Source organism: Asparagus officinalis, chromosome 8 (assembly GCF_001876935.1).
Source record: "Asparagus officinalis chromosome 8, Aspof.V1, whole genome shotgun sequence".
Classification (NCBI taxonomy): Eukaryota; Viridiplantae; Streptophyta; class Magnoliopsida; order Asparagales; family Asparagaceae; genus Asparagus; species Asparagus officinalis.
The window spans coordinates 120,937,239-120,964,110 of NC_033801.1; the positions used below are offsets into that span (position 1 = coordinate 120,937,239).

At 37.1% G+C, this 26,872-nt stretch overlaps 2 protein-coding genes across 2 annotated transcripts in view; one reads left to right on the forward strand and one right to left on the reverse strand.

Moving 5' to 3' along the window:
- Positions 1-1,104, forward strand: part of LOC109821815 (pentatricopeptide repeat-containing protein At4g15720-like) — a 12,061-nt gene extending 10,957 nt beyond the window's left edge. The window contains exon 7 of the mRNA XM_020387970.1: positions 912-1,104. The gene's annotated coding sequence lies outside the window, so the exon portion shown is untranslated. The remainder of the gene's footprint in view (positions 1-911) is intronic.
- Positions 2,467-25,562, reverse strand: LOC109820092 (cullin-1-like). The gene is made up of 19 exons (XM_020386163.1): positions 25,179-25,562; positions 24,994-25,093; positions 22,019-22,204; positions 21,863-21,910; positions 21,569-21,772; positions 21,363-21,440; positions 21,076-21,165; positions 20,913-20,993; positions 20,745-20,807; positions 5,227-5,262; positions 5,053-5,139; positions 4,833-4,982; positions 4,689-4,744; positions 4,438-4,558; positions 4,195-4,356; positions 3,728-3,871; positions 3,418-3,636; positions 3,160-3,327; positions 2,467-3,038 (listed from the first exon to the last, which is right to left on the reverse strand). The coding sequence occupies exons 1-19, from the start codon at positions 25,316-25,318 to the stop codon at positions 2,937-2,939; spliced, it is 2,235 nt and encodes a 744-aa protein (XP_020241752.1). The 5' UTR covers positions 25,319-25,562; the 3' UTR covers positions 2,467-2,936.

A 26,872-nucleotide genomic window follows, 5' to 3' on the forward strand; every position in this document is an offset into this window, starting at 1 on the left:
GGAAACCAGAGTTGTTCTGATAACTGATTTGTCAGAACTTATAATAGCCAAAGAAGTAAAGAAAATACAATAAATGACCTTAGGCAACTAGAAATTTTTTCAATAAAAGCAAATTCTCATCAGAAGATGTTGGGTATTTGCAAGAACTGTTTGAGGGCACCTCTAAATCTGTGATGCTAACCTTTTCCGAGCCTGGTGAGGATTTGTCATGAGAATTTCCAGGTGATAAATGACATTCTCTTACTCGGTATGATGCGTGTGATTGGTTGAGGGTGGGCTAGGAAGTGAGCATGAAGGTTGGCTTCAAGAGATTATTGAGGTATCTGACCAACTTCCATCAGTTAAGGCTCGGGTCTTGCTCATTTGGGAATTATTTATGAGGGTTGGCTTCAAGAGATTGGTCACACCAATACTTCGCATGCTATACATTTTCAGTCCTAACATCAATAAATATGTATAAACTGTGCTCACTTTTTTTACCTGTCTCATGGAAGGCCAAAATTCTATTTCGTAGAGATGACCAGCGAAATAATGTAAGTACAACTTCTCTTTGTTCAGCACATACTCAAAACTATAGCTGGGATTCAGATATATTCACCTCTGAGGGAACTATAAGCAACAAAAGAATGAATCTCATCATTTATAAGCATAAAGCAACAGTTAAAAATACAGGAATGTTCTTATGATGGTAGGTACATATATATTACTGGATTATTATGCTACATCTCTCTTCATTACTAGGAACATGCTAATCCATGTGCAAACAACCTAATTGTTTTCAAATGATGTTGCTTCTTCGGGGATGGCAAATCATGTACTAATTGCGCTTTTCTTGGTTATATTTCGAAGGCATACAAAATTCTGCATTCACATTAAAATGCGCAGTTTAATCATTCCGAGGACTTCTACAGGTACAGAGGTTGGAGACCAGAAGTTGGAAAGTATGAGACCTTTGAGCAGGCTAAAGGCTGTCAAGTACTGCATATCACTGCCCAACGCAGACATGATTAGAGCTTCGTTTAACTACGAGGTGAAGCAAATTCGGATGGTGACATCAGGATCAGGGGACAACGGGAAGAACATTCCAAACATCCTCGCAAGAATTTACTGGTAAATTTTCTGTAAGATTTCAGCACCAGCAGGCCTCTATAACCAGAAACTTATCCAGTGAAGAATGATTACCGACTGACTAGTCTTTTCACTCGCTTCGCCATAGATGCTATAGCAAATTGTCAAGAAAGGGGCACGAAGGTCTGTAGATTGTGGAGTTTGAACATCAAAACAAAAGGATGGTATTCTCAGATCATCATCGCAAGGACTCATGACTGAAGGCAAGCATAGATCCCAAGGCTTCGAGACAGGGGCTCAGCAGCAGCATGCCCATAACAAATACGTTACTGAGGAATTGTGCGTAAGTAACTCTTGATTGGTTTTGAGAAGATAACACTGTGTAGCGTATGCACATATGGTTTAGTGAGTTAGAGGTGTACCTCCTCAGAGTTTTTACTTTTTAGGGGTCGTGTGAAGACAGTTCATATCTTCTATCATTGTTATAATTTCTTTTGTGTTTTTGTCATAATTAGACCCTAAATTCTTTCTTAATTTAATATTAGCCATTAATATCTTCACATTTCTAATTTACACTCTCAAATATATTAAATTGTTTCAAACGCCTTGTTTGCATTCAATCTATAATTGTCATCTGGGGTGTTACTTAGAACTATGAACATTTTGGGGCCAAACATAAAATTAAGAAGTAATTTAGCTTCTAATATGACAAAATCCTGACTTTAAAGGGTGTAACCTAAAACAAAGTTATGGTTTTGGAAGTATAAATTAGAAATATGAAGATCTTAGAGCTTAATATAAAAATTAAGAGAGGATTAGATTAGATCAAATATGACAAAATCTTGATAAGATATCCTCTCAGAACAGCCAGCATGGAGAGGTCAAATTATGAATTTAACCTCTTTTTTGCGCATGTACAGCTCAAAACCACCCGCTCGCATGGAGCGGCTCTTTGAGGGGATGCGTACTCCAAAAACTTTTACTTTTGCTATCATCCATCCTCAAGGTACTAATGGTTAATAATGTTGGTACTAAAGGTACTAATGGTTAATAATGTTGGTACTAATGGTTATAATGTTGGAAACTATATGAGTTTCGTCAGATCAAAGTATCACATGCATCCGGTACATCAAAGTATCATATGCATTTGGTTCAGTCCATCAAAGTATCATATGCATTTGGTCCATGGCACTAAATATCCACCCAAGAGATGTCAACCATTGAATCAAATGTGCAGATCACGAAGCCCAAAATGATTCAAGGTTGAGATCTTTCAAACACACATTTAGCTGGAGCACAACTTATTGGAACAAGTCAAACTAAAGGAACAGGAGAAATAATTTGCCTCTCCAAAATAATTCTAAGAAAATGACTGTAGTTGCACTTTTATCTCACTAGTTTTACATCAATATCTGCTTTCTAATTCAAATCTCCGTAATTTGCACAGATACATTGCAACTATGTGCATCATTGGCGCCTGTATTTATTCAGAATTACTGTCACTGGAAATCACAATAACACATACTTGAGACTAAATCTCAAAGTTGGATGACGAACATTAGGTACAGAAAGTGCAAAGTCAAAAGAATGTCAACTTAGCACCAATAGAACTATATAGTCATTGACTCATTCAGTTGAGAATTTCACAAATTGAACAAAATGATCCTCTGGTAATTTACACATCCACTTAAAGTGGAATTTCAAATAAAGGCAAGCACAAGCTCCTTGATACTTCCAGGTGTCCTGCAGCAGATATCACCTGTGCGCAGTGATAAATTACCCCATGCTTAGGACGAAATGCGTTCGAAACCACTGATCATAGCTGTAAGGGAGAAAAACAGGACAGGCAAAAGTTTGTGTTCCTTTGATCAGGCGAGATATTTGTAGACATTAGCATTGTCTTTGTCCCTCTCAAGATAATCCCTGGTGATGAGATCTTCTATCCTCTTCTTAATCGCCTTGAAGTCAGGCTGCAAACAGAGATATAAAGGATAGAGATAAGAAGCTATAGCAGTTTTAAGTCAAAAGGAAGAACGTACTAGTTACTGTTGATCATCAGGCACCTAAATGGTTAAAAATGCAACTAAATACCTTGAACATGCGCCCAAGTTGTTCTACACATTCCAGGACTAGTTGCTGATGATTCAAAACTTTCCGACTTTTCATAATTCGCACTATTGAGGCATCAATAGCATATCTTCGATCTTTATCAACATCTTCAATTACCTTCTTTTTTTCATCCACAGGGGGTAGAGGAATCTGCAATTATTAAAATAAAGATTATGCAAAATGATTTAGTGCACAATGCAGATACGCAACATGCCCTCAAAAATAAATAAATGCACAGACCTTAATCCTTCTCATTTTGTCCGTGAACTTGGAGTTAAATTCAAAATGATCGTTCGGAGTTATGGACTTAGTACTCGGCTCCTTGTTAAGAATCTTGTACTTAGCACAAGAAAGGGAATGAAGTAATCTGATCACATCGTCGTCTGACAAGTTTAGCTGGGCCATAATCTCAGAATAACTCAACCTATCTGAGTTATTAAAAAGCAACAATGCAGCAGCCTGGTGGAAAAGGGAAAAAATGTTACATCCAACAATCCAATAATGCCAGCTAATGGCCAATTTATTTAACTGCAAAAAAGCTTAGCAAGACCTGATAAGTTGTCACAACCAGCTCTATGGTTTTGGCCTCAAACTTCCCCAGAATATTGCAGGTACCTAACGAGTATATCCATGTGAGCTTTCTGTGCTTGGTTTTTGTTTGATAGAACTCCTTGAAAACTTCCACGCATTTAATCTAAAACACAATAACTGCGTAAGTTGTTAGGTGCCACAAATAAAGAACTTAATTGTAAAAATAGATTCTCTCAGGGAAGGGATATAAATTTATTCAATTTACTATGAAATATACTAATACATAGTACAAGAAGTCTCCTCTAGCAGAAGGACCAAACTAGTGATCATGAAGCACCAAATACCTTCTTGATACAAAATATACTCCCGTACACAAGTCTTTTCTCAACGATGGAAAAAACAAGAAAAGAACAAAACAGCATTACAGCTGTAGATGACAATTGCATTTCTAAAATAAGAGAAGACTATTAGGAACCAAATACTTACCATCTCTGCTGGAAGGCTGAGATCAAAAGATTTGTAGCTTGGCCAGAAACCAGTAGTTAAGACAGTAACAGTCAGGTCAATTCCTGGATTTACGTTCGAGTTATCTCTAAGATACTCCTCAAAGTTTGTTTGATTCTCTTTCGCCAAGGTCAAATCAGTGACCTGAAAGATAAAAAAGAATAACACATCATCAATTAATCCACACTTCACATTTAGTTAATAGCATAAGTTAGAATAACAGACCATTCCCTCCATCTTGGAGGTAAACTGCCCCCCGCATTGTTGTTTTAGTTTCGTCAGAATACTCCGCTCATGCTCATCATTTGCACTTTTGTCAAAAAGCAGTCTCCGAGCAAGCTTTTTCCTGTAAATTAGATTTAAAAAGGAAAATTTTATCTAGTTTAGGGAATAACATATCAAAGTAGACTTACAGCATAAAAAACCATTGTACATGTGCATATGGCATAATAGTTAATTTGAAGAAAATAAGTTACCTATAAAACTCAGCAAAAAGATCTTTGTCGCTAATATATGCAAGCAGCTTAACCACCTGGAATTGTTAAATTTCTCTTCACACCAAGCTCCAAGATAAGACATGGAAAAAAGAAAGGACACAGCATTGACTTAATAAAAGATACCTTCTCAAGTGTCTCTTCAATAGCTTCATCACTTAGTTTCTCACTTCCACCCTTCTTAAGTATATTATCACAAAAAGTAGCCAGCAGCTCAGCACTTGAGCTGCCTGCAACAGTCTTGTTGCAAAAAACTTCAAAAGCCTCTTTTAGAGCCTGAAGAAAGAAGAGTTAGCACTTGAGAAGAAAAAGACAATAAATTAACCCCAAAAATTTCAAGACGGACCTTGTGGAAAAGGGAATGGTTCTGGAAGCAATTTTGCACATAAGCCAAATACTTGTCATGCAACTCAATTATTTTTCTGACAAAGACCTAGAATCCACACAATTAATTAGATTAGATAACATGATGCAAATAGCCACATTATTTACAGTATTAATTTGACAGCCAAAGACTTACCTGTTCTTGCAAACCAACAACGTCCCTTTTCTCTGCCTGTTGAAGTTTAAGTAGAAGTAAACCTCAGAAATCAAGGAGAAAACATAATAAAAAAATGAAAGGCAAAAGTAGAATGACAAGTGACACAAGGGTGATGAGCAGGACCAATGTCATACAATTAATTGAAATGGACAAGCAAACATAATCAACGTGAATCAAGTTACTTTCCACCAATAAGTAGATACAAACAATTAGCTTCCAAGCAATACTCAAGTTTAACCCATATAAAAAGTCACACAACTAGCTACCAAATAGCGTTCCAGAATAAGCAAGTTTCAAATTCATATAATTAATTTCAAAGAATTCAAGCAATATTCAAGTATAAATACACAAATACGAACTCTGGGTATGTAATTAGCAAGCTGGACATCGCATTAGGACCTTGAGCAATAAAGTATCAGAATATAAGTTTAGCTATACCACAGAAACACAAAGTTCTACAGTCTATTCTACAATTCGTAAAAGCAAAAGGTGGTAGGAACTCAATGCTAACTGGATGAGAATATCAGTCATTATTCTTAAACCACGCTTACATTTGTCCTTTCAGATTCTTTACTTTATGTTGAGAAAACTGCTCAACCTACATGCTGTTATGATTCTTAAATTGCATTGGCTTGGCTATCAGGAGGGGGAATGTACCGTTCATACAGTAGACAATCTAATACACGCTTGTTAAGTAAAACAATGGTCGTCGTCATGTTAAAAGGTTGAGTGTCGAACAAGCTAGCCAAAGACCCAAACAATTAGCTAAAGGCAAATTAACCTGAGCACACCAAATGTAAAACAGGATTTAGCATTTACCGCAACTCATTTTTCTGTCAAACCCAACAAGGGAAAGGAAGTAGAAACTAGACCTAGACTCTATGTTACCTGGGTACGTCTATTTGGAAGTCGTACCCGTACCCGACAAGTACCCGTACTCGTTACCATACCCAAACTTCTTGGTTGCTTCTTGAACACATATGCAAATGTTTGTTCAAGCGTATACTCAATTATATACTACATGTTTTAATTTAAAACACTCCTCATACACTTCTTGGTATATTCTACACATCTATTTCTAATATATTGATCTCATGTAAATCAAAAACAATATTGATCCTATATAAATTATTAATTTTAATACATATAACTATACACAAAATACATATTTATAGCCTTGTCCCTCTACCCTACCTTTTACAAATTTGCCGTGTCCCGTACCCGTACCTGTAAATGTACTAGTACCACTACCTGGATCCATGCAACTTAGCCTAGACTCATTCTACTTTTAGTAGTTGAAGATGATTGCAGCAGACTGCAAGCAAGGACTGTGGCCACAACCAGATAGAGCCAATGGCCCAGTAGCTTTCTCTAAGCTCCACTTTTCTGCTTGTTCATTATTGCTCCTTTTTTTTCCTTTCTCTTGCTTCCAAGCAATTTTTCATTTTACCAAGTAAAACATACCAAAGTCAATATAATTTCGTGTATGAAAACACATAGACCTTAGCCAAACCCAAATTCTAGGATTTAGTTCCAGATCGCTCTATTAAAAGCAGTGCATGCTCCATTATATGCTCGGCATCTATCCATATTGGAAACCTTTAACTACCAGCGACAATGTCAGGCATTTGCGAGTAAAGATGACCATTTTACCAACTTTAGGCTATTCACTAGTAAGCTGTTGGATTGATGATGTTCAAGTTAAGGTTGGACTTCCATATAAACATATTGTAAATCAACCACTTTTATACCTATAGGACCCCTTGGCTACAGTAAAGTTTTCTTTGTGTCCATCTTATTAGGCTGACAAAAACCTCCAAGTTAGCCAGCATATTTGATTTCCAAATTTCAAAAATGGTTACCATTCCCTGTGGATAACAGCTGTGCTCTACTACCAAAGAAAAGAAAGCGCGGAAAAAATAGATCTCTCTCTTTCTCTCTCTTTGCGGTGAGGATAGTAAGTACTCTATTGTCTTTCTACTTCTACATCTCCCTTATCTCTCTACAATTCTATCTCTCACCTCTCCTCTTTGCCTTTTCAAATTCCAGATCCAGACTCTGATTCCAACTCCAATCCCGACCGGCAAAGTATCTACAACAGCGGGCTCAAAATCACACCTCAAATGTGAGATTTTTCCCTTTTATCAATTGTATCATTCTTTATTTAATTCTATGGCAAAATTTCTTTTTAGGATTTTACATTTCTCTTAATCCCCAATTTCTAGGATTTGTTCTTGATCCCCGATCATATGGTACAATTTTTTTAGGGTGTACTTGAGTTTTCTTTCTTTTCACCGTCTCATTTATCTCGATCTATTTCTATCCTTTTTTTTATTCTTCATCATCTCATCACTAACCTACTTTTGACTAGCAGTCCAAATCACACTATGGTCAACATCACATTCGAGCTCAACTAGATGAAATGAAATTACAAAAATTGATCTTAGATTATAGTTTTACATTTCAGATTAAGTTAGGGATTCCATATTTATTTTTCTTCTTTTGCTTTAGTTTTTGAAATATTGGAACATAGAGACACAAAAGAGGCATTTTAATCTCATATGCTAGCTGAATATATAAGCCAGTGAGAAATTATGACTTGTATTTATTTTTTGTGCTATTTATTATTTTGTATTAGTTTATTAGATTTTTTGTACGGCAATCAAAGATCTTTTATTCGTATAATATTTAGATCGCAGGGTCTTTCCATAACTTAGTTCCTCACTTTATGCTACTTATTATTGTGTATTAGTTTATTAGTTTGTTCTTCTTAAATTCTATTTTATCTTTAGTGATTTGAAATTTTAAGAGGCTTTGGGTTAAGTTAAAATAGTTAAAATAGTATGTTTATTATTATGAATTGTTCTAGCAAAAACAAATTTTACTAGTTTAAAGTCAAATAGGGATAACTTCTTAATCTATTTTCTTATCCCTTCTTCTCTATGCTTAATTTCTCGAAGCCGTCTTTTATACTTTTAGAATCATTCCAACAACTTTAGAGAGGGTAATTGTCGATCTCCTATCCCTCTATGTTTTTTATATGTGCTTTTGATTCGATGATAATTTGGTTAGATTAGCCATTTTAAATCTTTATTTATTATTGATTTGATATGCAAACCGATACTTGATTGGAGAGACACTCATGTCTGCGAACTCTAATATGTTTCTACCATAAGCTACTTGCTTGATTATAATGGAGTTGCCGATATTTTCCTTTTTTTGTCTGAAATCTATGTAATCTGTTGGATCATATCGACTAATCTATAATATTGTGTATTGTAAATTATGTGTGAATATTGTTGCCCTCTATATTTTTAAAGTTAACAAAATTCAAATTTAATGTAAACTAGTACTAAAGATGCTCATATTTCTATGTAACTCTTTGGTAAGCATTTCTACTTGAACTTTATTGTGGTAAATAAATGTTGGCCTTATGGGTTTGGGTTTCTCTATTGCCTCATTAGCTAATATGAATATATTTAGATGTCAATTTTTAAAAATAGTTTGATAAATACAGTGCCTTTTTCATTACAATTTTTTTTAAAAGTTTTTGATAAATAATGAGGAAACTATTGTCATGATTTCTAATTGTATAATGTCTACAAGGAGCAGGTAGCCTAGATTTTCTATACACTATGTGTAATTTACTGCTATAATTAGAACCTTATAAAGTAGGAAATTTTTTTTAAAATCTAGTAAAATCAACCATTTTGCTAAATATTTAGCAAAATCGACCTCTTTTTGGCCAACAAGAGGTCGATTTTAAAAAACGCCCAGCTGAAAACATACGGGACTACTAGTCCCGTATGTTTTCAAGGGCACTAATCTCCCAGAAAACATACGGAACTAGTAGTCCCGTATGTTCTATAAGAGCACTACTCTGTGATTAGCACACTAAAAACATACGGGACTACTAGTCCTATATGTTTTCTGGGAGGTGTTTTTTTAAATTGATCTGTCGATTTTGCTAAATATTTAGCAAAATCGGTCTATTTTAAAAAAAAATCCTATAAAGTAAGGGGGTCTATACTTAGAAATTTATTTTCTTCTTTCAGTGACAGATTTAACTATTTATCCTTCAAATGGATCTTTCGATTTTACTTGAACTTAGAAAAGTATTTTTCTTTTTTCTTTTTTGAATATCATTTATATCTGACAAGTCAATGGAGAATTAAAGATTTTCACCTAAGGCTTTCTCATTGAATCATTTCATTGTAAGGTACATCATACAACCATGTCGTTATGTCCCCTTTTTTCATAGGTAAGTGGTTTAATATGTATTATGTTATACGTGTTTACGAATAGTATATAATTTCTATAATTCTTCACTTGCATCACTCACTAATAAGTGAGTTTCTTTAACAACCCGCAAGTTATTTAAGTAGGTTCCTAAACAAATTGAGGTTAAAATGCCGTCTTCTCATTTGCTATATCGGTACTTTCTATCGTCTGCCTTCCACGATGAAAAGCATATGTTCTATTGTAGAGTTATCATCATTGTCTGAACCCTATTATTTCCAAACAGGAAATTGATTATTAATTATTATTTCAGTAGCGATACTTTTGTTATGATTTTTTAATATCATATATACGTATTCTTGGTTAAGCTTCTTCTCTTTTGATGTTTTGTTCATCATCTAATAAACTTGAGCTTTTGTTTGATAAAGGGCGTAAGCACACATATATGAAATTGTGTTCTGTCTTTCCAGAGTTGTTCGACTTTCTAGATGTAAGTAATTTTGTAATCTCTTTGTTATTTAGTGATGTGAAAGATTATAAATTATAATGGAACTTTGTTGATAATTTAGCATGGAAAAGGGTAGACAATTGTTTTAAGAAACTATGGACGATGCTATTCATACATGCAATAGTAAACTAAGAAGATGTGGACTCTTTTCGCATATTGTGAGTAGTAACCATGATGGCAAATCTAAAGTAATTGCCATATTATGTTATTGTTTAAAAAAGATGAATATAGAAACATCTTCTAACATCATATATTTGATTCTTAACTCTGTTACCGTTCAACTTATTAATAATTTATGACTACTTACTAAATAATTGAAATTAGATATAACCTAGAATGAGGACACTTCTCTGAATAAGTTAAGATTGTCCTATTCATCAAATTACATTTCTTAGACACACTTTAGGCAATTTCTTTCATGTATTAATCAATTTCTTATATTTATGCTTTTGCTGGGAAACTTTCATGTCAGTTATATTTGCACTATTTTGTAGTGATTTTCTATTAGAAATTGTCTCCTTCACCCCTCTTTGCCTTTTGTTTTCTCTTCAAGGTTCTCTCTTATTTCCAATATGTTAAATGTTGCATTAAAAGTATCAAATCGACAGATCAGAAATTTTGTTCAAACTAAGTATATTTCTAACTGAAATGAGATGAATGGTAAACTTCTAAGTTCTAACAATTTTTATGGGGTGTTATAGACAGAAATATAATTAATAAATGGAATCACAATCGTGGGAACAAACTAACAATTAAAGGAAGTTATCAATTCCATATTCACTTCAAACATTCCGCTCATAATTCACAAACATGTATATGGTAGTTATACTAAAAAACGAATCATAATTATTTTGATCCAAATAGACAATTATGATTTGAGAAATAGTCTCTCTATTGTCAAATAAGAAACAAAGAGGATTCAGATTGGTTTTAGTTTTACCATATTCCTATGACTACAAAATAAGTAAATACTATCAATAACATTGGAATAGATCAAAAGCCTTTCAATCTTATAGTGATTAGTCATATTCCAATTATCTTATGCATCATATTGGTTAATTTTCTTCCAAATAGGATTTATTTCATTTTATCTTAATGATTTATATATTTAGGCTTCAGACAGTTTCTTAATTTAAGCTTTATATAAACCTCCGGTATAGTTTTCTATATATTTAGGCTTCATACCATTTACAGATTTATGTTCCAATAATATATACATTGATAAGCTTTTGGTGGTTTCTTTTTTCATACTTTTACTTTTAGAAGTAATCCAAGGACTACAAATAATGATGGCTCTAAGACAGTATTATCGGGATGGGTGTATTCCATAAATCTTATAGGTCGTGCCAATGTTTGAATCAGATGAAGACGGGTGCATTCACTAATCAGATAATAAAACAACAATTTTTATTTAATAAATAGTCATGGCTAAAAATTTTATTTATTTTGAATGCAAACATATGACATGGTAGCAATAGCAAAGTTGATGAATGCAACATTTGTTGTTCCTTATTTAGATCATACATCATAATGGAAAGATCCTAGCTATGTAATGTTGTGCTTCTTTTTGTTTATATAAGTGAAAATTGCTCTAAATTTTTGACCCAATTTAGAAAAATGAGATTACAGTGATATATATTTGATTTAAAGCATTATATCAATACTTTGAAAGATGATATTCAGATAATGAAGTCCACTTTGTAAAACCAATATCTTAGTCAAAGGTAAAGACTTCTTATGTATTTAATATGTATAAGATACATGAATTTTAATAACAAATTTAATATGTATACACAATGTTATCTATATACTTAGTTTAATCGTTATGTAGGATGCTACTGGGATCAGGAGGCATGCTTGGATGCAGGTTGAGGAAAGAAATATTTTTGCGTTTAACTATTTCTGTTGTTATATACTTTTTTGTGGATATGAAGTAGATACAATTTTGGATCCACAAGCTTGAAAAATAAAAATGTCTATTATTTGGAGTAGGAATTCGGAACGCCTATGGAAACAATTAGCCTGTCTATGTTTATGCACTGCTGCTCCATTGATTATGTACATGTACATCTATGTGTTCTCAAGATGGTGAAGTTGACAAGACAAAATGATGATCGTGCGATTGACCTCAATTTAATTTTGGTTATAGAAACTTGAAGTGAACTTGATACCCTAAAACTATGTATGCCTCGTATAATAGGATACGATCTGCTCAACAAAAGAAAGGCAATTTGTTTTTGTTTTTGTTTTTTAATTATTTCTAGAAAAGAAAAGGTTCAGACTTGTTATGGATATTATATTGGCTAAATCAATAAGCATCATATTTAAAGGTAAAACAGTCTACTAAAGCCATTTCCATTAAATAATTCATATAGGATTTTGTTGGAGATTCTTTGGGTTTATTGATGTTATCTAAAAATATAGATGTTGAGATATATAATATGAAGTTTATGTTGTTGATTATTTTTAATTTTTGTATAGTGCATCAGAATTTGCACTATTTATATATGTATGGTGCTCTAAATCTAAGGTACAACCACATATTTTATTTTTTTGGCATTTGCAATGCACAGTTCTTATATACCTATTTCTTCTTATTTTTATGTATTTTTTCAGGAAACAAATATGTAAATGAGGCCTGAATTTGGTGGACTGGAAAACATACGAGCGAGATTGACCATGGGAAAAACATATGAGCGAGATTGACCTTGACTTTCTTGAGTTCATAACAATGACTAGGGATTTTGTTCTTTACTGCCAAAATTTTGTTAATGATGTTCGCACAAGATTTGTGGAAAAATATGTTGCCTTACAATCAAAATCCAGTTGCAAACAATAAAATTTAAAAGTTTACAAGGCGGATGAGATTCTGAAGTGAATGTTAGGTTTTACCCTGTAAAGTTTTTAAGGTTTACGCTCATCAAATATTATATGTATGTTCTTATATTCAAGAACATATCATGAAGTTCAATTATGATGCCTGTCTCATCAATTTTAAGTTGAACTACTATGTACATAAATATTTTATATATATATATATATATATATATATATATATATTTTGGTCTCCAAGTGGGAGATTGTTAGTCTAAGTGTGTAGACCCAAAGCTGCAATCGAAAAGACGAAGAAAACAGTCAGAAGACTGTGCGGTCGACCGCAGTGGCAGAGCCGGTCGACCGCGTGCACTGCAGGAGACTGAGAAGAAGTTTTCGCTCTGGTCGGTCGACCGGCGTGGCCGCTGCGGTCGACCGCAAATGTGCACAGGACCCTGTAAACAGATTTTTCTCTGGCCGGTCGACCGGCCTTGGCACGGCGGGCGACCGCGAATCGTCCAGACAGTTTCCTGATCTGTTTAGGAATCTGTTTCAATCAGGATTCTATATATACCCCAAACGATTTAGGATTTGTACTACATCAAAAAGAGAGCTTTTTGACTGCAAAGAGTGAGAGAATCTCAGAGAGATTTACCCCTTGTTTGAGAGCTTGTATTTTCTTCTTCAATTAATAGAAAGATTGTGTGGTGTGGCTCCCGAGGACGTAGGCACGTTGCCGAACCTCGTTAAATCTGTGTGTTCGTCTCTTTTACTGTTTTTTACAAGGTTAGATCTTTATTTGTGGTTTATTCCTACTTTCCTACTTTCAACACAAGGTCCGGAAGGGCAAGGGTTCGATTGATTGTTTCGAATCCCCAACAACTGGTATCAGAGCTTCGTTCAGCAATTTGTGTGAAAGCCATGGCAGAGGAAAGCAAATCAAAGATTGAGAAGTTCGACGGATCGGATTTCGCCTACTGGAAGTTGCAGATGGAGGACTATCTGTACCAGAATGACTTGTATCGCCCGCTTCTGGGCAAGGAAAAGGGAAAGAAGACGACGGAGTCAGATGGTGATTGGGAGGTACTGGATAGGAAGGCTCTAGGGCAAATCCGGTTGTCGCTCGTCAAATCAGTAACCCACAATATTCTGAAGGAGAAGACGACGGTGGGGCTTATGGAAGCGCTCGCGAAGATGTACGAGCAACCGTCGGCAGCAAACAAGGTGCATCTAGTCAAAACTCTTTTCAACCTCAAGATGGCAGAAGGACGGTCCTTCACGATGCATCTCAGCGAGTTCAACACGATAGTTGATCAACTTATCTCCGTGGACATCACGTTTGATGACGAAGTGCAGGCCCTTCTACTACTGTCGCAGTTGCCGGATAGTTGGGCAGGTTGTGTGACGGCAATCAGCAATTCGGCGGGGAAGGAGAAGTTGAAGCTGAATGAGGTTGTTAGCAATGTTACATTAAACCCTGGGCGTTTCTAGGCGTCAGACTTGGCGCCCAACACTTAGTCGTCTAGGCGGACGCCTAAGCGGTTTCTGGGCATTTTTTTTCTTTCTTCATTTAAGTGGTGGTGGATGAGTTTTTGCTGAAGGTCGGAGGAGGTAGTGAAGGTGTTCATATTTGGAGGTTAATGGAGTTTGGAGGACGTGTAGACTACGACACGTAAAATCACAATCAAGGCCTACATGGTGCAATCCACGTAAGCAGACAATGCTCTCCTAAACGCTCGTAAAATCTAGATGGGCAGTCTAAATACCGCCTAGGCGCTAGGCGCTAGTTAGGCGGCCTAGGTACCGCCTAGGCCTAGGCGTACGTCTAAGCAGACTAGGCGGAGGTTTTTTTAAAACAGTGGTTGTTAGCATGATTCTATCCGAGGAGGTTAGAAGGAAATCGTCCGAATCAGAAGGTTCAGGTTCAGCCCTAAGTTTCGAGCAGAGAGGCAGAAGCCAGAAGAAAGGGAACCAGAACAGGAATCGGTCGAAATCAGTGAAGAAGAGGCCGAACTCGAAGGTTGGGTCTATCAAAGGGAAGTGTTGGAACTGCGGCCAGGAGGGCCATATGTCTTCGGTCTATAAAGCACCAAAGAAGGATGCGGGTGAGCAGGAGACTCATATCGTGCAGGATGCCTTGATCCTTGCTATGGATAGCGATTCTGATTCTTGGGTCATCGATTCAGGAGCTTCTTTCCACGCCACTGCTAATAGGAAACTACTTCAGAACTATGCAGCAGGGGACTTTGGTAAAGTATACTTGGGGGACAATGAACATTGCAATATTGTTGGAAAGGGCGACGTTCAGATACAGATAAAGGGCTCTAAGTGGAACTTGATGAACGTGAGACACGTGCCGAAGCTGAAGAAGAATCTTGTTTCGGTGGGATAGCTTGGAGCAGAAGGCTACGTTTCGACATTCACCGGGGATTCGTGGAGAATCTCCAACGGTACGATGATTGTTGCCCGAGGCAATAAAACAGGAACTCTCTACCTCACTTCACATACGAGTGACACCCTCGCAATTGCAGCTGGCAAGGAGAGTACAGATCTGTGGCACAATAGGCTGGGGCACATGAGCGAGAAAGGGATGAAAATTCTACATTCACAAGGAAAGCTAACCGGGATCGACACCGTGGAAGTCGGGGTTTGTGAAGACTGCATCTTTGGGAAGCAGAAGAGGGTTAGTTTCCAGAAGGGTGGAAGGCCACCTAAGGCTCAGAAGCTAGAGTTGATTCATACAGATGTATGGGGCCCAGCCAGTGTGTCTTCTTTTGGCGGTTCGAGATACTACATTACCTTTATCGACGATCACTCGAGGAAGGTGTGGGTTTACTTCATGAAGCACAAGTCAGAGGTGTTCGAGATCTTCAAGAAGTGGAAGGCCATGGTCGAGAACGAGACAGATCTGAAGGTGAAGTGCTTGAGATCAGATAATGGTGGAGAATACGAGCTGGAGGAGTTCAAGAGGTTCTGTGCTACGAATGGGATTCGCTTAGAGAGGACTACTCCAGGGACGCCGCAGCAGAACGGCATTGCAGAGAGGATGAACAGGACCTTGACAGAGCGTGCGCGGAGCATGCGATTACATGCAGGTCTGCCTAAGACATTTTGGGCGGATGCGGTACATACGGCAGCATACCTTATTAATCACGGGCCATCAGTTCCATTAGATTTTGGGATTCCAGAGGAGGTTTGGAGTGGAAAGAAGATAAATCTCTCACACTTGCGGGTATTTGGTTGCGTGGCTTATGTTCATATCAGTGACCATGTCAGGGACAAGCTAGAAGCTAAGTCACAGAAGTGCACATTCATTGGATACGGCATTGATGAGTTCGGGTATCGTCTTTGGGATGAGAAGAACAGGAAGATCATCAGGAGCCGGGATGTGATATTCAATGAGGAGGTGATGTACAAGGACAGGGACAATGCCAAGGATAGCCAAAGCAGTGGGAGCAGCACTACGGATACAGGTGGATCCGAGTACATGGACTTGGAGGAACTTCCAGATGGGGGCAACAATGTCAGTTCTGACCATAGAACGGAGGAGACTACAGATGCAGAAACTACTACCCAGGGCGTGGAGCCTAGGTCATCTAGGGTACCCAAACCAAATCCCAAATACCTCTCGTCACTTGATTATCTACTCTTAACAGATAGCGAAGAGCCGGAGTGTTATGAAGAGGCAGTGCAAGTGAGTGAATCTCAGCAGTGGGAGCATGCGATGCAGGAGGAGATGGATTCTCTACTCACTAATGAGACATGGGAATTAGCCCAGCTACCTGCGCAGAAGAAAACCTTACACAACAAATGGGTCTACCGGGTCAAGCAGGAGAGTGATGGAAGCAAGAGATTCAAGGCCAGATTAGTAGTGAAAGGGTTTCAATAGCGGGAATGAGTGGACTATACGGAGATATTTTTCCCTGTTGTGAAACTCACAACCATCAGAGTGGTGTTGAGTTTGGTAGCTGCAGAAGACCTCTTCCTTGAGCAGTTAGATGTGAAGACTGTCTTTCTTCATGGTGACTTGGATGAAGAAATCTACATGAAGCAGCCTGTTGGCTTCATTGAAGAAGGAAAGGAAGAGATGGTGTGCAAGCTCAAGAAGAGCTTATATGGTTTGAAACAGGCTCCGAGACAGTGGTATAAGAAGTTTGATAACTTCATGCAGAACAATGGCTACAGAAGATGCAATTCGGATCATTGCTGTTATTTCAAAAGGTTCGAGTCCAGCTTCATTATTTTGTTATTATATGTTGATGACATGTTGGTAGCAGGACCGTGTTTAGAAGAGATAAACAGTTTGAAGAGGCAGCTAGCAAAGGAATTTGCAATGAAGGATCTGGGTGCAGCGAAGCAGATTCTAGGGATGCGAATCAGTAGGGATGAAGCTGAAGGGACATTGAGTTTGAGCCAAGCTGAATACATTGAGAAGGTACTTAGGAGGTTCAACATGTAGAATGCTAAAGTTGTTAGCACACCCCTTGGAAGTCAGTTCAAGTTATCTGAGGAACAATCGCCTAAGACAGATGCAGATAGAGAGCATATGAGCAGGGTGCCATATTCTTCAGCCATTGGGGGTCTCATGTACGCGATGGTTTGCACGAGGCCGGACATCGCCCATGCAGTGGGAGTTGTGAGCAGATTTGCAAGCAATCCAGGAAAGCAGCATTGGGAGGCCGTAAAGTGGATAATGCGGTACTTGAGGAGAACAACCCACTATGTTTCAGGAGGAAGGAGTTGGTGCTGCAGGGATACGTGGATGCGGACTTCGCCGGTGATCATGATACGAGGCGAAGCACCACGGGGTATGTTTATACCTTAGCGTCGACAGCAGTGAGCTGGGTCTCACGTCTGCAGAAGATTGTGACTTTGTCTACAACCGAGGCTGAGTATGTCGCGGTGACTGAAGCAAGCAAGGAGATGATCTGGTTGAACGGGTGCTTGGAAGAGTTGGATCTGAAGCAAGGGAGAGGAGTTCTTTATTGTGATAGCCAGAGCGCTATACATCTTGCCAAGAATCCAGTATATCATGCCAGAACGAAGCACATCGACGTTAAATACCATTTTATACGCTCGCTGATCGAGGATGGAAAGTTGCATTTAATGAAGATTTTGGGGAGTCAAAATCCGGCGGACATGTTGACGAAGGCAGTCACCATTGAGAAACTGGAGTTGTGCGCAACTTCAGTTGGCCTTCACGAGTAGAAGACGAAGGCGGAGCCACACTACGAGGATCGGCGCGATCGTCGGGACGTTGATTGAAAAAAAGAATTTTTCGGGGGAAAGGATACATGCGAAGAAGGGGAGAGTTCGGGTGAGCTCGTTGATGACGCTTTGGTCTCCAAGTGGGAGATTGTTAGTCTAAGTGTGTAGACCCAAAGCTGCAATCGAAAAGATGAAAAAAACAGTCAGAAGACTGTGCGGTTGACCGCAGTGACAGAGCCGGTCGACCGCGTGCACTGCAGGAGACTGAGAAGAAGTTTTCGCTCTGGTCGGTCGACCGGCGTGGCCCTCCAAGTCGAGGGAGAAGGTTGTGCTTATACAAGAAGTAAGCCTGGAGAATGTTTATAATGCTCTAAAGAAAGCTTGCAATTCTTAATCACGGACAAAAAATCGTACAAGAGACAATATTAGAATGTGATTATTATGGGAGCTTCAAGTTTCTCTGATGCGAGGAGATAAGCGTGATAATTTTTTGAGCCAGTTCTGCTAATTCCCATCAGGGAAAAAGGTTTAAACTGCACAGATTTGACTACATAATATACCTGATCGGAGGCCAGTAGATGCAGCTCAGCTCTCCTCTTATGCTGTAAGATTTTAGATTATGCTACGCGAGTAACGAATGCTACTAAACTGTCGTCGGTTCTTCCCTTGTACACGCGATAACTAGGGGTGCCAAACCGTATCCGTATCCGAGGAAATATCCGTAACCGTATCCGTTAGGATACGAATATGGTTACTCCCCAACATAACCGATAGGATATGGTTACGGATATGGTTTTGTAGTGAAATATCCGTATCCGTATCCGAAAATATCCGAATACATATTAGTCATACTCTTACGATAGTTTCGATTCTTATATTATGGATTTGTGGTTAATTTGGATGATCAAGATGTCTAATCTTAGCTTTTCAATCATAATGAACATATTAACGAAATCTTTTTGTATCACATGACTATATTTTTCTAAATACTATCTAGTTTTCTCATATCCTTTTTGTATCCACATGCATACCCGTTTATATATCTGCATCTATATCTGTAACCGTATCCGATTTTGGCGGATATAGATATGAATTTTTCTTACCGACGTATATCTGTATCCGTATCCGAGATGGGTAAGCGGATATAGATATGGTAAGTGTCATATCCGAGCCGTATCCGCTCCGTTAACACCCCTACTCTCCACTCATTCAAATGGTTGCATATCCCCATGCACTCCTCAATCCATGTGAATGTGGTCTCCAATTTGAATGAATGGAGAGGATTGTGCCACCTCACTACTAAGCACAAAATTTATGCTTGGTACCAAGCATACTCATATTTCTCTCTCTCTCTCTCTCTCTCTCTCTATATATATATATATATATATCAGGAGGATCCAAAATTCACTATTCATGCTATAGTAGATACTGTAGCATTTAATATTGTAGCACAAGCAGGATCTGTAGCGTTTAAAAACATTATTGTGCGTTATTGTTATAACTCAGGCGAGATGTTGTAGCATTTTTAAAATGTTACTCTAGCACTTACAAAAGCTGTAATTAAATACAGAATTACTGTAGCAGAAATAAAAAATGGAGGTTGTGCTTTGCACGGGGTGCACACTAGTATATTCTATTACTAAACCATTTTACTGTTTGTGCCCATATGTCATGGTCATACTACATATGTACAAGAGATTAAGATACACAACAAAGCACTACTAACTTATAAAACAATGTAAACTAAAAAAATAACAAATATATACATAATAGAGTGCACACAGACAAAGACTAAAGATAACAATACTAGCTTGTGCTTTATAAATATCATTTCAATCACATAAAAAACAGGGTATTCAAATGGGAAAAATATACATTGAACATAAGCACAGATGCACACTTGACAAAACGCAGGTGACTTTCTCTCAAAATATTCTACATACCAAGACCCACTCGTGCTTCGCACGGGTAGAATACTAGTGAAAGAAATGATGAACCACATTGTCTGCACAAAGATAAGCACCTCAGTCAAGTTCAGCTATTTCTCTTATCGGTAACATGATTGGTTCATCAGGGATTTGGCATCATATACAGTTATAAACAACTGTATAAACAAATTTAGGCTTGCATGTAATGCAACAAGAGGAATGGTAGACATGTTTCTTCTAACTACTTAAAAGAGAATCATTGACCTTGAGACATGTTACACATAGTCATTAAGTCAAGCTCCATCCCTATTCTTGGAGTATTAACAAGAATCAAGTGCTTTGTTCAAAAGAATAAAACCTCCAATCTAAGCAAAACTAAGCTCTACCCAGAGAATAATTGACTTGAACATGTCATATGTAGTTAATAGTTACTTGAGCTCCATTGCTATCTTTGGTGTGTTAACAATTGTCAAGTGCTTTGCTTAAAAGAATAAATCACACAATCTAGGCAAATCTAGGTTCAAATGCTGTCATCGCTAACATTTTTGTTATGCTATCGACCAATAGTTCAAGACATCATATTTGTGCAGATTCAATAGGAGAGCAAAAGGCGAAACAGAACGTAATCCAAAAGGAATGTACTATAATCATAGTGAAGAATACCAAGAAATAATGCTTCAGGGTATCAGATTAATCTTTTCATAAGACTGATAAGTGCACTTAGGAGATAATATTTATAGGAGCCTCCAATAAACTGGCTAGATAGAGCAAAGCTTGGTGAAAGGTGTAAAATAGATCACCTTCTTGTTGCTAGCTGCATCTTCTGCTTGTTTGACTAAGGCTAGACCTTCGGCAGTAACATGCTGCACCAAGAATAAGATTGAGAAATAAATGAATAAAAACACAAGAAAAACAAGAGACGAATCCCCTAATTGAGTTTACAACAGTGGATCAGAAATAATGCATACTTGTTTGAACATCACAGAGATAGGCTCAAGGCCATGAGGAATCCTACAGAAGAGCCTATACATCCTTGAGAGATCATCCACCTAGAGCAAAATGGCATTAGATAGCAAGAAGTAATCACATGTTATTTCCTATTATAAACTTTGTAAGAACATGGACTCATACCTTGTCATCTCGAAGCAATGAATTGCATCCAGAATGTTCTTTCTCAAGTAGCTGCGTTAGATACACCGACAGTAGCTCATGTTGCACTTTCTACCAATTTGCAATATAAGAGCATCAAGATCATGTCAGCTTAGTTACAAGATTTTATGGTGAAATGGTCGCAACTAGTTGAAAATACAAGAAGTTAGATATTTAAAATATTCATCCATTCTTTCTTACCTTATACCAGACCTAGAAATCCTTTCAAATAAACAAAGTGCATGAATTCCTTTATTAAAAAAAAATACCTCCAACAACTTTGGTTCACTGCTAGAGTGCAAGTAATGTGCAACTCTATCCTTCTCACGCTTTAGGCACTCCTCAGCCTGTTAAAAAAATAAAGACGCTTAGCAAGAAATGCATATGATTAGCAAAAGAAACACATATACAATATGTACATGTATATATGTATGGATGTGCATGAAAATGTGTTGTGTGGAGAGAGAGGAAAGACCTTTAACATGTAATCTGGGCATGAATCCTCTAGAATCCAATTTGATGCCTTACGAGAATAATAGGCACCAGAATCATACAACATGGCTGCTTCAAAGTCATTTTCATAGCAATCCATACTCCCCAACCCAATTTCAACAAATATATCCAGAACATTTTTCAACAATGCTCTATCAATCTGTTCACCCTCGCGTTCTTGGTCAATCTGATTAAAAGTTTGGGCTTAGTGAAACTAACTTAATAGAAATCAAATCCTCAAATGCTGGACACTTAGAAGGAAACTCCAGTCACTTACCAGGGAGATCACAGCATCTCTGACTTTGACTTTAATCTCATTAAAAACCTATATTTAATAGAGACAAGTTTTAAGTGGTTAAGGAAAGAAATATGACAATGAAAAACTTGCTCCTAAAAGAGAAATACGTGAAACCAGTTCAAAATGCTAACACACCAAATCTCGGAAGCAGGTTAATCCAACTTCATTGAGTGCAGGAAGAGACCTCCGAGCAATGAAATAGCGATCCAAGTAGTGGAAAAACCGAGAAAGCCACCTCACCATAACTTTGTGATTCATCCATCTTTTCACTAGTTCCCTCAACATGAATTCATCATGCTTCTCTCTTAGAGATGGCAATACCTAAGTAAGAAGAGAAAAGAGGCATCTTAAACAGCAAGATATGCTGCTGCATTATACAGGACTTCTACAAAGTAATAAATGGAAATAAAAGTTAGCCTTCTATGAAGATCTGACAAACCCATCAGCATAAAAAAACAAAAGGTTGAAAAAGCAGATATCTACGAGGTAAGGCACTAAAGACATACAGTTCTCTCGCCTAAACAGCATTGAACAGTTTATGAACTTGCATGTTGAGATTAAAAACAATTCAATTCTACCAATCATATGTTTATAGAATGATGTTTTTGTCATTTAATTACATAGAAACAAAATTTTGACATAGATCTGAAGCCCTCCCTCTAAATCACATTTTCTTTGTAATTATTCACATGCTTTGATGTCTTAATTGGCACAGCTGCTAAAAAATAACAATGCATGTTGAGCATCTGGGTTCACTATTACATTGAAAACCGAAAAAAACACTGACGTAATTTATAGGGAAAAAGAAGCAACAGCATGTGGATCATAACATACTTGTAACTTGTCTATGTCAATTTCAAAGGAAAATGGTAACAAAACCTCTTTAGAATTAAATGCAATACCCCCTGTGATTTGATGACCTTCAAAAGATTTAGTTAACTTATTCGGCAGAATCAGCAATATGACAAACTAAGAAAGAAAAACAAAAAGCTTGAAGTATACATGAACATGAAGAGAATATATCTAGAATACCTAGTGAAGTTAAGGTACCACGCCATCACGCCTATTTGCTACTCAAATCAATAATCATCTGACATGTGGCTTTCGGCTCACAGACACACTTCACCCCTCTTCTTATCTTCAATCTTCCCATCCTAAAAGATTCCTACAGGGATCACATCCTCCTCGTGGTAACTCCCTCTCCAGCTTTTGAATCATAATAATCTGAGTATTATAGATGTGGAATTTGTCTTGGACTATTTTCCTTGGAGAAAATTTGGGTTTTTATCAGTTTATATAGTTAACACAAGACTCTAATTTGCAGTTCTTTCTGGAAAATAAATTTATACAAGATTAATTTCATGATGTAAAGTTTTTATTTTTTATTAGATTTTTATTAAATAGTTCACTACTGATTTATATGCTTAATCCTTTTTCCAAGCGTTGGGATCTATCAACAAAAGGACAACGTTGAAGAGGAATATAGAACAGAGCGAAGAAGTGGAAGAAAGGGAATTTTATGAGCTAACATCCGCGGTTAAGTTCTGGGAACATTGAAGAGAGAGACACGTGTCAGATGATTATCGGTTTGAGTTGCCGAATAAGCGTAATGATGTGGTACATTGGCTTCACTGGATACTTTCACAAACATGAAATCTATCCTTGCAGAGTGCAGATTGTCATTGTTGCTATCAAACCCCCCTCCAATTACCAAATAACTGATAGCCCCGTTCCACTCTAGATAACAAATATTACCAACCATTTGAAGACTGATCCATCTTCTATAGTGTTTTATTGAGAAAACGGCATGTCTTTTAACAGGAACAATATACCCGGATATGTAAGGTTATTATCACGGTTATAATTGTGTTCTCTAGATCTCACTCAAAGTTTGAGATTTATGTGGTTTTTATAACAAAGATTAATAGGTACATGAGAAAGGGAAGAGGGAAAAAGTTATTATGATAAGCTCCATCACTTGGCTTGTCTTGGAAATGACAATTTAAGGGTTTCTTTATGTAGTAACCCCAGTTGGCAATTTAGACGATAACTGCAAGGGATATAAATATCAAGATTTTCCCTTGTTTCAAAAATCATCTCACACACATCATAGTGGACAAGTAAACATTTTCCAAATTCGCATTTAGCCGCTACAAATAGCTGGATGCAGCTGCATGCAAGGGAATCGACACCACATACTCCTTTCTCTTCAATCACTACCAAAATTACCATATACCCGTCCCAAACCCCTGGATCCTTCTTCTATTTCTCCTGATACCCAAATAGGAAATTGAGTCTCTTAAGTAAATTTCTTTCAACTGTACATTACTATAACTGCCTTTAAAAGGTTGCAGTAGAAGCAAACAATAGGATTCATGTAAACAACCCGAAAAATATTGACATAAAAGACTTTGTCCTTATTGTTGTAACGAGAACCAAACAATTGACACTAGACATCTCAAAGATTTTAATCTTCAGAATCCTCTCACTCGTCTTCCGATAAAATCATGAATTTAGACTAACAACTTCGCCCCCATGAATCCCACAAATGGGACCACTGAACTAAGAGATTATTCACCACATAAGAATGAGTAAAATTTAGTTCCATAATGCAATTAATAAAGTGTTTCTAGTGCCTAGAAAAACCAAACAACAACTAAAAATATGGAAAAATAGGATATGCTATAAAGGCATATCGTAAAACATTTCCTCAATTTAATGATTTTGTTATACTGTATTGAAGGGTAGTAACCTCAGCACCGGAGAAACTGAGCTACTACTTACCTAAGACCCTTTTTATTCGTAATAGAAATTATTTGCTAAGAAAAACATGTAAGGGCAGCCTCAAATATCTACAATAATGCCTACGAAAATCAACTCCAACTTCCATGGCCAAAATACTATAAAAAATCCAAATGGCTCTTTCCTCACACAACAAGTAAAATAATAAAAAAATAAAACCCATCATGCAAACTCACGAAAACAACCATGTCGATAAATTCCACTCTTATTCAATTGAAACTTTAGGGATTCACACAAACTAATACCCCAAATTGCAGCAAAACTATAAAGAAGCCACATTAATGATCAAAGAAGAATTTTTTTCTTACTGTCGCCGTAATATACTCCTCAAACGACTCCCGATATTTATCATAAAGCTGCTGCGAGTAATCATGCGGGGGTTTCTGAGTGCACATATTATAAATAGTCCTGATCCAATACAAAAACAGCAAAATCCTTCATTTACAACAGAAAACGACAAAAAAACCCTAAAAATATAAATCGAAGAAATTACGTGTAGAGCATCATGTAATCTTCGGAGCTGAATTGGGGCTCAGGGAGCCCCTCCAAGATGTTCTTCAGCTTCGTGATCCCTTTATGCATAAACTCCCATCCTTGCTCCAAATCTATCGTCTTCCTTTCGTGCATCGCCATGATTCCAGGATCGAATCTTGTGAATCTATCAGAGCGATCAAAACCCAAAGGCAGATCGAAGGAAGACGCTAACCCTAATTTCGAAAAGATTTTCGTCTAAAGGACGAGAATCTAAAAGATCTGAGATTTATACATTTAAATAAAAAAAAGTCGGCTTAGTTTTTGTAAATAATTTGGAAAAATAGGATTTGTGCGTAGAGGGGGAGGGGGAGATGTATGGGCGTGTAGTGGTATCTCTAGTCAACTACACAATAATAGGTCCACGGCATGGATTCTCACCCCCCACCCCGCCTCCCTTTTTTTCCCTTGTACTTACCTTTTGTTGTTTTACTTTCCATAATTCTAAATCTAAATATAAGTAATTATCATATTTGGTGAAATTGTGACAATTTAAATATTTTTTTTCAGAGAGGAAAAGAAACATTTTAGGTCCTCTTGTTTTGTTCTTAAAAAATCAAGAAAATTATTATTTATATATAATTTTAGTATCATCAGTGTATGTATCGATAAAAAGTTTTTTTTTTGTTTGCCTAGGGGCCTGTTTGGATTTGTAGGGGTGAAGGGAAGTTAAGGGAAACTGAGTGAAAGGAAGGGAAGGGAGTTCTCTTCCCCTTGGTTACACTCCAATTTGGGGGGTAACAATTTTTATACTATTAGGGGGTGAATCAAGGGGAACTAGGGTGAATTAACTTCACCTCCTAAGTGTTCCCAAACAAGGTGAATGGAGGTGAATGGTTCCCCTAACTTTTCTTCACTCTCATTCTCCTCAATCCAAACAAGCCCTTATGTTTCAAATCGAGATAGTCTTTAGATATTCCACGTGTCCGTTTTTTATAAGTATACTCAAATTAGCTATGTAGTATGCTACAGCTATGATAGTCTTGACTGTTTAAGGGGGTGTTTGTTACAAAAAATTTTTGGGATATAGGCTAGATTTGAAGTTTTGGGATGTAAAAAGTGATTTTTTTGGGTTTTGGAAATCCATAAATCATGTTTGTTTCAAAAAAAAAATTGGCATATTGAATCCCAAAAACATAAAAAAACTATTATATTTTAGCATATATGAAATCCTCTTTTTGAGCATGGATTTGGGCTGGATCTCTGACACAAGCAGTCCAGCTCATCTCCTCCTCAGCTCCCGAAACCAAAATCGTCGTTCCCGTCACCGCTTCTTCCCCCGCCTCTACCAATACCTACCCGCGCTCAACCGACGAGAAAGGAGAAATCCAAAGAGAGAAACCGACCCTCTCTCCTCTCAAATTAAAAATAAAAAAAGCTTAAGACTCAGGTGAGGATTTGTATAGGAAAGGAGGTCACCACGCGGTGAGGATAGGCGATCAGTTCGCCGGCGGCCGATACATCGCTCAGAGGAAGCTCGGATGGGGGAATTTCTCCACTGTGTGGCTCGCCTTTTTTTGATCTTTTACTGATTTGGACGTTTTTTGTTTCATGTGATTTTGAACTCGAAAAGTGAAGGAATTTTGTTGTTGAAGATTGTGATAAAAGTTCAAAAATGGCAGGTATTGAACGTTTGGAATTTATTACTATGATGAG